Below are 13,967 nucleotides of genomic sequence, written 5' to 3' on the forward strand. Positions count from 1 at the left end.
CTTGGGCTGGACTCGATACTGGTTCTAAGGCTGGCTAGGCTTGTGCGCGACAAAGCTGGAGTCAGACTGAGCCCAGTTGCTATCCTCCGTGCTCACTGCATTCAAACAGGGGCGAAGCTTATTGATGAACCTTCGCAGCGAGCTATGCAGCAACACGAGTCAAATGAATACACCAAGACTGTACGCAAACTATCTGAAATCTTGGTGAAGACACTCAACTGGAGTCTTTCTATCTTGCAACACCTATGCAGCAGGGCATGCTCAGCGCAGGATACTCAAACGTTACTGAGCGGAGATCTCCATATGTGTGCCAGCACCATTCGAGCTTCAAAAGCCCTTTCATCTGGACCTGAACATCTTGCAATCAGCCTGGAGCCAAGTCGTTCAGCAGACTGAGATTTTGCGCACCACCTTTCACTTCACTGGCGATAGCGAACAGCCGTGGCTGGGTGCCGTGCGGCATCGCGTGGACGATGTTATCAGGGTCGTTCATTCGATCGTGGAGGCCAAGAGCGCGCCTGTGCATGTTGACGTTTCCACTCATCTCGCTCAGTAATGACGACAGGTGAGTCTGTCTTGCTGATTTTCACGATGCATCATGCCAGCTACGATGCAACATTGCTGCCTCTTCTTTGGCATGCATTCAGGGAAGCGTGTCGAACGCAAGCAAAATCGATTCCAAAGCCAACGCTTTTCTCGCCTTTAGCTGAGCAGATAGCTGTACAACAGCCCAGCGCCTTTAATTACTGGGCGAAGCAGCTGCAAGGATAGACATACGAGCAACTGGTAGCCAACGAGCACGACCAGAAGCCCACACGAGCTCGATGGACTATTACCATACCTCCACACCAGCTCGAAGCCGTCCAGACCAGTTGTCGTAGCCTTGGTGTTACTCTTCAAGCTGCTCTGCTGCTCGCATGGAGTAAACGCCTCGCGGTCAACGTGCTTAGACAGTCCGATGTGGTCTTTGGTCAAGTCTTGAGCGGTCGGTCGCTCGAGGGCGCAGACTGTGTCATCGGCCCTACGCTGAATACTGTTGCAATGCGAGTACCACTTTCAACGGCTTTGTCGAATGCCCAGGCTCTACGCAAAGCTCAGACATTGTCTGAAGAAGCACAGCAACATCAGGTGGCTTCTCTATGGAAGGCGCAGAATGAATGGCGCTCGTCGACGGAGAGTGCTGCGACGGAATTGTTCGAGAGCCTATTCGTCTTCAACGGTGAGGCTTGTGGTGCTGCCGCTACATCCGATGCGAGCTTCTGGCAACGTACTTCGCTGGGACCTGCCAATGAAGATGACGGCTTTACAGAGGTAAGTAACTCCTTTCAGAGCTGCGATATGGCTTGGAGATTATGCTTACTTTTGCTTGCGTACATTATCTCTTGGTTGGTACCGTCGATGTGTCTTCGGATTCATGCGTCGAGTGCTTCTCTTGATGTCCGAGCAGTCCAAGACTTAGCGAAGGATTTCAAGCTCCAGCTCAAGGAGCTGCTAATATCCCCGGACGCTTCGAGTGTCTCTTCCTCTTGGCCATTGCAGAAGAAACCCTCGCCCTGCTCTTGACACACTGGTAAAACCGACGACAGCAAGCCAGACGACGAAATGGGCGAAGCAGACCAGAAATTGTGTAAAATCGTCCTGGATGCCACGCAGGCAATTCTTGACAAGGGCCCAATTGATGCTGATACGAACCTCTTCCGACTCGGCCTGGATTCGATTTTAGCCATCCGGTTATCTTCGAAGTTGAGACGCACAGAAGTACCACTCGCCGTGAACGACATCATGCAAGGCAAGACCATCGCGGAGATGGTAGCAAGAATGCGCCAGGCTCTGCAGCGAAAGGAACGGAAGCAGACATCAACAAAGCCTCGACCGAACTTGCTTGACAGTGAACAGGAAACTGCCGCTATTCAAGCATTAGGCTGAACTCCTAGCCAAGTAGAGTCCGTTTTGCCTAGTCTTTCTGGCCAACAAGAACATCTCGCCTACTGGATTCATGCTGGTCACCGATTCTTCAAGGCCCCATGGATATACAAATTGAAGACAAAGCCAGGAGGAGTCTCTGGGAGATTTAAATGCCCCATACTCGAAAGAATGTCGTGCCGCAAAAGCAGCAGGCATGCAACAGGGAGTTTTTGAGATGAAACAGGAGATGTGAAGGGTACATTCTTGATTGCAGCAAGCCCATACCATGATTTCTTCAATCCAATGCTATCGCTTCTACAAGAAAAAACCCAATCCACCCCAAATCAAGACAAGACTCAAATTTGAGTAGGCTTCCCGAACGCACACCCCTTCGTCACGTCCCCCCTACTCATCAAAATCAGACTCCTCGAAGAGCTTACCATCCAACAAGCTGCCCATCTGCGTCTTGGAGATGTTCTCTCCACTTCTCCGAATCTTCGACATGAGGATCTTGAAGAAGTTGACCGGGCTCTTCGTCAACCCGGACTCTCCACCAACCCGACCCTGCTCATCTCTCTCAATGAATCCGTTCGCATCCACCTGCCATCCCTGTTGACCCATCTCTTGCGTCAACGCCTTTGAGGAAAGACCAAGAAACTTGCACGTCTCCATGTAGTCGTCGTATGTGCTGATGTACAACTGCCCGGCGAATAGATTCAGCTGCACGGCCAATGCACGTGGCACGACCGGCGGTGCAGATTGCGCCGAGAATGTGCAAAAGTCCAGCTCGTCAAGAGGGCGGTAGCCAGAGTGGCAGCGGGGCTTGTACACATGCAGGGTAGTGGATTTCGTGTTCTTCATGTGCGGGAAGAGCCAGTTGGCCTCGTACGGGCTGACGACGAGAATGCGGTCGACATTGCTCGAGCCCTTCGAACAGCTGGTCAGCAGCCACTGGACGGGTCTCTGGAACGCATCTGAGATGTAGGAATTACCCGACTTGTCGACAGTTCGGGCAAAGTCCGCCGTGGCCATGAGATGACGTCCTCCAGCGAGCTGCGACAATGCAAACCCTAGGCCTTGGGCTGCACTAGAGTCAGACATTGCCTCGAAAGCAGGCATGTAAGCGTCGGATCCACGGGCGAATTGGCCAGTAGTGGCGAAAGAACGGACATCAGGGTGCAAGCTGTGCGGAGCTGGCTTCGCAGGTGGTGCTCTCTGGACTTGTCGCTCTGCCTCGATTTCAGGCGACAGCTCGCGCTCTTGCTCCTCTTGTAGCGTGCTGGAGTTGAATTGCAGGTCGTTGAACTCGCGGCAGCGATCAGCGATTCGCTGCAAACTCAGATCTGTGCTGTCACTCAAGTGGATCGGCTGGTCACTGGATTGGCGTGGACGGTAGCGGTCGTCCAATGTCTGAGCTTCTTCCTCCAGGAATTTCTCGGCGTGTGTCTTGGTCAAATCGGTCTTGCCGTTGCGACGCACAGCCTTCCATATTTTCTCCTGGCGGACAAAGCGCTCGCCTTGAACGGCCCAAAGGGGCATATTGCGGCGGACTTCCACGTGGGTCTCTTTCATGGACCAGAAGAGAACATCCTCCACCGTGATGTCGCTCGGCTCCGATTTCGAGGTGCACTCGAGGATCTTGGCTTGAATCTCCTCGGAAATTGCGAAGACAAGAGTTTGTCCCTTGGCCAATTTTCTCATACGCATGGCAGCTTGCACGAGACGGTCTTTGGTCAGATTGGCGCCCAGCGTAAGCGCCGCTCTGTATGTGGATGGTAGTTTCAAATCGATACCACGCGTATGCGCTTCGTCAAGAAAGACAAGGCATAAGTCCAGACGAGTTGCGAAAGACGACGTCTGCAGTAGATCAATTCGGCCATGTCGATCGACAACGCATAGCTCGTCAGAGTCATTGACGAAGACTGCGGCCTCTTTGGTCGTATTGTACTTCCGCAGCCACGTAGCTGCAACTTCTTGATTGTCGAGTTCCACAATCTGGGCACCAACGTCGAGGATAACCTCCACAGGTGGGTCAAGTTGACTGACCGTTGCCAAAAGGTTTGCTGCGTCTGACGAATCCTGCCCAGCACGTGCCATCAGCTGCACTGAGTTCTCCGGTTGGAGGATATTGTTGAGCACAAGAGCATTGGTATGCTTTTGCTGCTCGAGGTTCAGATGACCAACATCGAAAGGTAGCAGTGGTCGAGAGTCATTAGTACCGGAGAAGCCAGTAGTGACGCGGTTCTTTTTCTTGCCGATGTCCCAGCCAGAGGCGGAAAGTTTGTTAGGGAATTCTTTCATCTCCTTTGGGAAGACATGATGCGACAGGAAGTAGTCGACGACGTTCTTCCCGTACCGCAGGGCTGGGAACAACTCACAGACACACTGAGGCCGGTCTTTCAGATTGATACCTTGCAACTGCTTGAAAGCAGCGGGAAGGCCGTCGGAATCCTTCACCCACGCCTGGTATTCGATGTCTGCTTGATCAGAGTCCATCAGGTGTCCCAATGCGACGAAAAGATCATCATCACTGAGCCCATCGTAGTAGTAGCAAAGAGACGTGAGCGTGATGACAACGTCGGGATGGCTGAACTCGGACCTAGGCGATGGGCTGTCTTTCGCTCTGTATGGAACAGCCAGCTTGGTGGGGGGCTGGCGGGATGCAGGTCCATAGTTGACACGCCATCTCTTCTGCCCAAGAGTGAAGGCCAGAACGCCGCCAGCAATGATTCCTCGGAGCAAAAGGAGATGCGACTTGGTGGTCTCCGTCCAGAACACGCCGTTCTCCACGGCCTTGACCTCATCGCGACTCAGATCGAACTTGGTGATGTACGTGTAGACCGCTCTACGGACCTCGTCGGGCTGCCGCGAAATCTGGAAGCCACTCAGACCAAGATCACAGATACGCTGAGCCACTGCGTGCACAAGCGCTGCCTCGGCGTCTGGTCGAAGAATGCGAACCCTAGGGAAACTGCCCGCCACACTCGGGGCGACCTCCAAAGACAGAGGAAACTCTTGAGCTAAGATAGGAGCAAATTGCCTCACAAGATCCAGAAGTTGCTGCAAGAGGAGCCAGCGATGGGGGCTCAACTCGATCGAGCGTTGCAGACCCATCGTGTAGATAAGCTCGAATCGAACACTGAAATTTTCGTCGCTCTCGTCAACGATGTCTCGGGAGTACTCGTCGAGGAAGTCTTGTGTCTCCATAAGCGATTGGCCAACCGACTCCTTGCCGGTGATATAGCATTCTGGGGCCATAAGCTGCAGGGAGAGAATATGTTCTGGCTGGACGAGAAGGACGCCGCTATTGGACTTGCATTCCTTCAAAATGCTACCGACGGCGTCGGCGGCGGCACGGTCGAGCTTCAGGCACCGCGAAAAGGGCAGATGGTAGACGCGGCGGTCGACTAATCCTCCAAACTTGGAAACGAGCATCTGCGCCATCTGCTTGGACTGTGGCTTCGCGACAATCACCCTTACAAGCTGGTCGCCGTCTGCAAGAGCGGCTGCAACAATGGGAACAATGACGCTAGACTTCCCCTCGCCCATATTTAGCTGCATAACGGAGTTGTTGTTGGTCGAAGGCCGCCTCATATGGCCTGCAATCTCTTCTTGGACTTCGCGGATCATAATACCACTCTCGACTTCGATGAGCAGAGACTCGGGGTAATCCATCGCGCTCCAATTCTCATGGCCGGTGTTGCGGAGTTCGTTGGCAAGTTCTTCAGCGCGCCACGGGTTTGATAGTTGCACAAGTCGCTCTGCACGTTGCACTTCGGTGAGAGCGATGCCGTATTTGACGATGCACGACTTCCAACCAGGGGAAAGATCGGACCACCGATTGCGGGATAGCTGTCGAAGGAAAAGCAGTGGTGATACTCTCGGCCACTGATGATCTGTAGGGACATTCGAGGATATCGATGCCGGAGCAACCGAAGCGACGAGAAGGTCGTAGAGCTTCTTAGCATGGGCCTTGCAGTCATCCAAGTGTCTAGACAACGCCCGTGCATCTAAGTCCATGATGGCCAATTGTTCAGCATCACGGGACAAGAGAGCGTTCAAGCTGTCTTTGAGATCTGCAACGTAGTCTTTCCCGTACTTCGACTGTCCAGCCGACGTCTCCAAGCGCATAACCAGAGAGCTGAGAAGCGTCGGCTTTGCGGGACCAGGTGTCTGAGTTTGCGATGCCGAGAGTACCAACACTCGACAATTCTCGGGCAGCTGCGGCGGGGCTCCAGAGAACAAGTCAGCCTCCGAGGTATATCCTGGAAGAGCTGCGTGCGGTTGAGGGCTCTGGGTAGTAAGACCGGGGAGCTGCACAGGCTGGAGCTTGCAACCTGCGATGGTTTGGTCAATGCGAATAAGTTCGCTTTGAAGAAGACCGTTGTCATGCCAGACTTTGAATTTCCTGCCGACCGCGGCGATGACCTTGCCAACGTCGACGTACCGCGAAACGTCCAACGAAGGCTCAACCACAGTCTCTGCACGCCACTGATTGAACAGCGCATCGACAATCCGTGTAGATGCTGCATCAGCCGCGACCTGGCAAGCGTTGTTGCGGCGAGCAGCGTAGACATTCTGTCGTTCGTTCCAAAGGCGTGTAATATTGTATTCGGGGTAGGAATGGTACGGAAGGCGGTTATGATCGACAATCACCTTCAGGACAGCCTTATCGCAGACCACCCCGTCTTCTGGCGTGAAAGAATCGATCCTCGAAGTGCTGTCGCGGAAGGCGACGCTGAGCTTTGGCAGCATAGCAATAACCTGGAGGACCGGCACTTTTGCATCCTGGGAGAAGGCCATAGTCGATAGCCACATCATAATGGAGAAGTGGTTCTGCTGCACTTGCTGGGTAATGCTCATCCATCGAACCAGGGCTGGCAGCCGGGTGATGGCGAACTCATGTCCTTCCTCCAGCACGGTTGCGTCGTATCTCAATTTGTTGCGATTGATGGGCAGCTCATATCCGTGTATTTGGCTGTAATTGCACACCAGCTGCCAGAGTTGACCCGCCGTCTGCGGTTCCCAATGTACATGTGAGCTACTGCGCATAACGAGGCCTGCCATGAGAGCGGAGTTAGTTGATCGTTGAGAACGCCAACCCAGATCTCGTGCTTTGTAAGGCTTGTCATGCGCTGTTGTGTGGTCTTCCGCTCCAAATCCAGAGGTTCTGAACACGGATGACTTGATGCTATCTCGCTGCTGGAGGTGCTGGTCGACATTCGGGAGAAGAGGGGACTCGAGAGATGCTCCAGGGAACAGGAATTGAGATTTTTCTGCTTGGGTCAAGATCTTTCTGACATCTGTTTCCAACCGCCCGTGCTGCGATAGAAAGCTAAGATTGCTGTCCCAGTCAACTGTCTGCATGACACGTTCATGGGCGGGATAGTAGCATCGGCCTGGGCTCAAAGAAGCAATCTTCCCAAGCAAGTCCAGGTTCTCCTCGGTCAGTTGGTCGAATGACCTTACTGCCGCTGACTCCAGAATAGACAGTGCTTGTTCGGTCCCGGTCTTGCGCGTCAACGGATCTGGGAGACAGAAAGAGGTGAGCGCGTGGAGGTACGCTACGTACAATTTGCACATGAGTTCGCCATTGTCGAGCAGTCGGCCCAGATCGTTGATCTCCAGAGAGTGTACTTTGGCGGCTGTCTTCTTGGAAGCCGTAACGGAGACATGCGCATAGTGCTTGCTATAGGCGACGGTTGGTGAATGGAGAAGGAGGACGCGCCGCTTGCCGTCGTTGGATCTCAAGACGACCTTGTTCTTGAACCCAATGAGCGTCCCCAAGCACTGATCTTGATCGACCTCCATGGAGCGGAACTCTATGGACTGCAGAGAGGAACTTCCCTGATGGAGTACAAAGCCGTGTCGCAGATGTGGCATTTCGACATGAATGAGACGCTCCGACGGTGGCAAAACGATATGGATGTCTGAGCTGTCGGCCAATGGACTGAGAATTTGGCCGACCATTTTTGAGGTCCTGCTGCCGAGACCCAGGAGCGAGCTGCCATCTTTGGTGAGACGCCAGCCTGAGCGATCTTTTGACCGCCTCAATGTCCACAGAGCTGTGGAGTTGGCATTCCATGGGTCCTGTGCTGGGCGGAATTCCAAAACATCGGATTCAGAATGGTACCAATGGACGTAGTCCTCCACAAAACTAGACGGGAAGGTCTCTTGAAGAATTTCCTTTGGGAGGGTCTCGAACGTCGTATCTCCACGTTTAGCTTGGACGATGAGTTCCTCATGAGCAGCATTGGGCAGAGTGCCCATGCCGAGCTGAACTTCGTAGCCCTCAAATGCTCGCTTCGTCGAAAATTGGAAGCCAGCGGCTGATGCGGGCATGACCTCCACCAGCGCCTTGCCGAATATGATAGAGAACAAGGGTCTGTCTCGGTACTGTTTGGGCGGTTGGTCCAGAGGCAATCCATTCACGAGCAATTGCCCAGTAAGTAGATTGTAATGCACGCGCATGGTAGCACCTTGCGTCCGGGCCGTGTCTGTTGTGATCCAGTCATCGACCTTATTCGATACGATGTTCCAGCCGCCGGCTCCGGGAACGTAGCCCGACCACGACTTCTTGACAGCATCGTCCATCCCGGCAGCGTTCTTGGCGAGGAATCCGTAGCTGCGAAAAAGCAGTCGCTTGAATCGGAGGGCGAGTCGAGCAAGACGAGCGCCTTCTAGAGCGCTTTGGCAATGCTCACCCTCATGGATGACGATCGAAGCCTGCACAAGAATGGAGGCGTTCGATGACGACTTCAGGATACCCTCAAGGACCTTGTCGCCAACATCGTACGTTAACGCGCAGACCAAAGCCACCTCGACGGCCTTGTTGGCGAAAGCTGTCCGATCGACGTGATCTGTGGCTAGATGAGCTTTGTCACAAAGGGATTGCAGCCAGGAAGCTGTAATGTGACGAGCGGTCTCTAAGCACTTCAGAGATGCGCTTCTAGCATTCTTGTTGAGGGATAGAATGCGAGCGGCAATGGCAACGAAAGTGCTGAGAGCTTGTGCCGACTCCCAATTCTCCTTCACACGCTGGATAGCGAGGGAGAGCTGCTCGAGGATGAACAGGGCTTTATCGTCGTCATTGAAGATTGCGTGGGATTCTCGCAACACAGAGCGCACCACGCCAGGCGGACCGGCCTGGTAAATGCACTGGAGAATAACCAACGAAGTCTCCACCTTCTTGAAGTCCACACCGGGCATCGCCAATTGCAGAACGATGTTTGCCCACTGAATGTGATGGCCCAACGGCATCGTAGTGAGTTCGGTGAACTCGGCGAGTGTCATGCTCTCTGGGCAAGTATCCTGGGATGCAATGACGGTATTTGGGCCAACTCCATCGGGATTGGAAGCGGTGCGGAAAATGTACTTTTGTAACGCTGGGTGGGGCAGAGAATAAGTGCAGGCACGCGCGACTTCATCTCTGAAGACCAGTGGGCCAATATATCCGTCATTCGAGTTGTCATAGTATTGGTACTGCAGGCCATTGTTGACGCACAAATCGGATTCTCGGAGGCCAGCAATTGCCTTGCTGCGATAGTGGGTTACACACATCGGCTTGCTTTCCGAGAGAAGCCCAATCTTCCGGGATCCCGGCTGGAGGAAGTATTTACTGGTCAAATGAGGGTCATTTGAATTGAGTCGGTACTCAGCGCGAAGAGTGGCTTTGGGATGGGTGCCCTTGAGCACGTCTTGGAGCAGAAAGAATCTGCAACTCCTCCAGAAAGATAACCATGATGGCGCCTTCAGCTCAAATACCACAGCCTTCGACTCTACTGGATTTGCGGGAAGCGGCCACTCATGAACTCCAATAGCAAGACTGTTGCGCTCGTTTTCGTAGCGGCATTTGTCACATTTGTTCGTGACGTGTACCTCTTCGGTCTCTGGGGGGTCGCACCAGCTGTCAACAATCCTCGTCTCGTTGTAGTGTTCAGTGCGACTGCAGAGCGCATCAAGGCGGCGGTATTCGCTCATGGTACTTCGATATTCTTCCTTCTTCCGTCGACGAGCTTTCTCCGCTTCCGCCTCGATGACGGAGAAGAGGGACTTGTGCATGTCGGACTGATCGTAGTATTGTGCAGCAAATCCTTGGGCGTCTCTTGTGTCAAACAAAGACCTGGATGGTCGCATGCTGCTTCGTGACCGGTCGTTGATGTACGCCTCCACATCTGACATCCTCGCCATCTGCTCCAAATCTGGCAGTATCAGGCTTTGAAGAACCTGTACAGGAATGCCCGGGTCGTATTTCGTGAGAAGTGGACAGATGCGGACCGCAGCTTTGTCGCAAGCCACCCAGAGTTCAAAGATGACCAATATCATATTGGACTTGGCTTCTGGGTTATCGGCAGCATAGTAAGCGCAAGACAAACCATGATATCGGGACAAGAGCTCATCCAATTTCTCGCATGCGTCTGGTCTCTCGTAACCGTCCATGAAATGTTGTAGATGGCGAGCGACCCATTGTTCAAAAGACTGAAGACAGGCCGACGCGTAGTACGAATCACTCGCATTCGACGTCGGAAGGTGCGGGAAATCATCATGGGCGAATTTGATGAGCCCTGAAGAAGGCACGAAGTTGGATGGGCCGGTACTATGCTGCCGAGCTTTCAGGTGTTGAAGGTACTTCTCGAGCTTTGGAATGCCCGTGACATCATCTGTGTCGAAGTTGAGCGTGGTGAGGGCAGCTAGATTCAAGTCGCGTGCGTTGAGTGTTTGTTGTCTGTCCCAGGTTTGTGTGATGGCTCGGGCGGAACCTCGAACAATGCTCGAAACATCCTCGATGATGGCCCTGCCCACAAGATCGAGTGGCACCTGGGACAGTTTCTGAAGTCGGCGCTCGATTTTGGCGTTCATGATGTAGAGCATGTCGACGGGTGTCGCTTTTGCCGCGCGAAGGATGTGGCCCATGATGGACAGCATTACCAATTTGTAGAGTTTGTGAGAGCCCCCAGCCGATCTTGTAAGCACAAGCTGAAGAGTGACACGGATGAGTAGCCACATTGGAGACCTCCGCCAAGGCACCTTCGCGTTGTCAAAGAGTACCTCTTCTCGCGCTTTCTTCATGATAGAGTAAGCTGGATATGACTCGCCGATTCCTCTAAGCACGCTGAGAAAAAGCTCGGAGATCATGGCGGGAGAGTTTGTGTCGCGGTCCTCCTCGTGACTCTTCTGAGCCTTCTTGGAGCGAGGCTGCATTTCTCGTACTGTTTGGTGGCACATAGTAGAGAGCGTATGAGCGATCATTGACGGGAAATCCGTCTGATCCAACAAGCTGCAGTTTACAGCCACCGCGTTTGCTGGGAATGTGCGAATAAGTCGGCCTTTTGTTGCAATGACATCTTCATTGCGTGGTGAGAGCTCGAAGACCTCGAAGATCAGCTCATCCTCCTTCTTCGTAATGAGAACACCGGCGTTTTGGCGGCTGATTTTCATTGCCATAGTATGAGCGTTCGGCAGGCTAGTGAGGCCGCGATGAAGGGCCGTCTCATCCGTTCCACCACCAGTCAAGCTATTGACTTGCTTGATGCTGGACATCGCAGATATCGCGAGGCTAATGGCATTGGGTGGCGGTTGAGGCAACACCGTGTCGCGGAGAGTCGTCAAGGCATCCACGGTGGCGCGGATGAGAGGTATGTCGCTGGAGTCGTCTTCCTTTTGCGGAAGCTTTGGCGGTAGGAAGACATGGTCGATGATCCGCTGGATGTGCTCGTCTATTGGCGCCGCCATGGTGTACTGTAGCGAAATGCTCTTCGATGGAGTGTGCAAAGGACGATGACGCCGCGGCAAATTTGACTGCGTGCGTGGGCGTGCATGGGTTGCCACAACGCGCTAAAGGGTTAGCGCAAATTCTATTGAAGTGAAGCGAAACAACGTCTTGGGAGAGACAGCGTAGGACACGCTGCTGCGTCACCCGCGCGCTCCAGCCTAGGCCCCAGAACATCTCAGACGCGTCAAACGCCGCAAAATTGCGGACATCCGAAAATGTGATGCCGATCCCGTTCGGCGCGAATGAATGCTGGCGATGGATGTGCATTTGAGAGCGGAAACCGACGCCTAATATGCATGGACGACAGTTATCTGCACGTGTCCGTGTGACTAGAATCGGGAAGTGACATCTGAGACTGAGGGACCTGGAAGTGATCAGTGTGCTCGAGCCTCTAGGCATCACTTACTGGTGTGTGCTGAGCATCATGTCTGGGCACTCGTTCATTACACCGCACCAGAGTCTAGAGATGTTCTCAAGCATGTGAGTGGCTCATGGGATGCATCGAAATCACCTGGTGAGTATCTCATCTGAAGGGTATCATCTCAAGGATATCATCTGAAGCAGTCTTCCCACCGTCTTTCCGCAATGCGCCTCCCATCTTGCCCCGCATCTCTTTCGCCCAACGTGATATCCACAAACTCAGGCTCCATATGTTCGGCCGACAGTAACAGCACATACAGGAGGCGATCCTCTCTGCTGGATACCGAAGATCGCTGCCACAGGCACAGCGTTTGCTTCCCGGGACGGCGAGGCTGATGCAAAAGGAGCCGAAGCAAACGAGGGAGTCGGTACGAGCGGCGCGTGGACATGAGGCTTTCTTGAGCGAGAGACGGCCCAAGACAGCCGCCCCTCTACACACATCGGGGCGGCTACATTTGTTGACGTGGAGAACAAGCTGGGAGGCGCAGGCCAGATGGTCGAACAAGTCCATCTCCCATCGTGCTCCAGAATGGCGAGATCAAGCGAGTGGGAGCAACAAAGAGCCGTGTAACCCACAAGACAAGATCGACGGCCGCAAAAGGTTGATGGATGCGAACTGTCCTCAGCACGCTCATGGTTGCATCTCATTACAGGGAGGTATCTCGCGAAGTTGGACGAGGGGAGACATGAGGTCGGACAGTCACGTGACTATGATTCCATCTCATTACCCTGGGCAGCTCCCATCCGCTCTTTTCTGGCCTTAACTGTGCATGCGAGGCTGGCTTTGGCATTATATGCGACGGAATTGAGCACAGCTCCAAGGATGCACTCTGCAGTCACCCGCGATGAGGCCCTCGACATGCATTCGCCTTTGCTGCGCCGAAAAAAAAAACAGAGCTCCTCTCAGCATTGCCTCAATCATGGCGGCAATACATCAACATGATCAACATGAGCGGACGCACAGTGCTTAGCACACTCGAGGCGGGGTCTTGCTTTAGAAGTGTGAAGTCTCTTGGCTGATCACTCCTACGTTTGTGGCGCCATGGACAAAGGACTAGTGCTATGCCGTTCGTCCGCTGGGCACTATAAGGTCAAATGGACATGACGAACTCTTGACTGCCGCCCATCACGACTCCCACTTGACTTTCAATCCAAGATGCAGTTCTCTACCATCATCGGTGCGTTTATGAGCGCCTCTGTCGCTCTTGCATCGCCAACTCCTACCGTTGAGGAGCGTGGTGCTGCCTGCGGAACCGGAATCTCTCCTGCTCGATCCCAAGAGGTCGTTCGAGCATTTAGCAGCGCCGGTGTCACTCCAACTCTCATCCCATCGATCTCTCCAAAGAGCGACTTGAAGATCACCTACCCAAGCGCCAACATCAATCTTGGTACTCAAACCACGAGTCTTCGTAAGTGTTATGGCCGGCCGACTCATTGCCGCTCGAACAGCCACTGATGTAGTTTGGCAGAAACCGTACAGGCTCCAGCCTTCCAGTTCACAACACCAGTAGGCGACTCAGCGTCGCAGACCTACTCCCTCTTCCTCGTCGACCCAGACGTCCCAGGTCCTAACGGTCCACCAGTTGTAGGCAGCCCACGCATCAACTTCCTCCATTGGTACGTGTCCGGGATCAAGCAATGCGGAATCTCTGGCAACACTGTCACCATATACGAGCCTCCCACTCCAGTCTCACCAGGCGAGCAACACAGATACACTTGGTTGGTCTACCGTGAGCCAGCTGGTTACTCTCCCAACTTGCTCCAGGCGCAGGCCAGACCTGGATTCGATCTGCTTGGATACACCAGCCGTGGCAAGCTTGGACAACCCATTGCTGGCAACTTCATGAACCAGTCAATCACCAACACATAA

The 13,967-nt window shown here is 53.6% G+C and overlaps 3 protein-coding genes across 3 annotated transcripts; 2 read left to right on the plus strand and 1 right to left on the minus strand.

The window, feature by feature from the left end:
- The first annotated feature begins 1,333 nt into the window (after positions 1–1,333).
- Positions 1,334–2,227, plus strand: MYCFIDRAFT_212530 (uncharacterized protein). Its single transcript, XM_007933264.1, has one exon. It carries the CDS (start codon positions 1,603–1,605, stop codon positions 1,924–1,926), a length of 324 nt encoding a protein of 107 aa, XP_007931455.1. The 5' UTR covers positions 1,334–1,602; the 3' UTR covers positions 1,927–2,227.
- An 83-nt stretch (positions 2,228–2,310) lies between these two features.
- On the minus strand, positions 2,311–11,637 carry MYCFIDRAFT_84294 (uncharacterized protein; the record flags this gene model as incomplete). Its single annotated transcript, XM_007933265.1, has 2 exons — positions 2,311–11,368; positions 11,492–11,637. The coding sequence occupies 2 exons, from the start codon at positions 11,635–11,637 to the stop codon at positions 2,311–2,313; spliced, it is 9,204 nt and encodes a 3,067-aa protein (XP_007931456.1).
- Positions 11,638–13,253: 1,616 nt separating this feature from the next.
- On the plus strand, positions 13,254–13,967 carry MYCFIDRAFT_84293 (uncharacterized protein; the record flags this gene model as incomplete). Its single annotated transcript, XM_007933266.1, has 2 exons — positions 13,254–13,506; positions 13,567–13,967. The coding sequence occupies 2 exons, from the start codon at positions 13,254–13,256 to the stop codon at positions 13,965–13,967; spliced, it is 654 nt and encodes a 217-aa protein (XP_007931457.1).

This window comes from Pseudocercospora fijiensis (assembly GCF_000340215.1).
Source record: "Pseudocercospora fijiensis CIRAD86 unplaced genomic scaffold MYCFIscaffold_10, whole genome shotgun sequence".
In the NCBI taxonomy this organism is placed as follows: domain Eukaryota; kingdom Fungi; phylum Ascomycota; class Dothideomycetes; order Mycosphaerellales; family Mycosphaerellaceae; genus Pseudocercospora; species Pseudocercospora fijiensis.

Bases quoted from the DNA above. Each gene is read 5' to 3' on its own strand.
- MYCFIDRAFT_212530 (XM_007933264.1), top strand. From the start codon at position 1,603: ATGGGCGAAGCAGACCAGAAATTGTGTAAAATCGTCCTGGATGCCACG.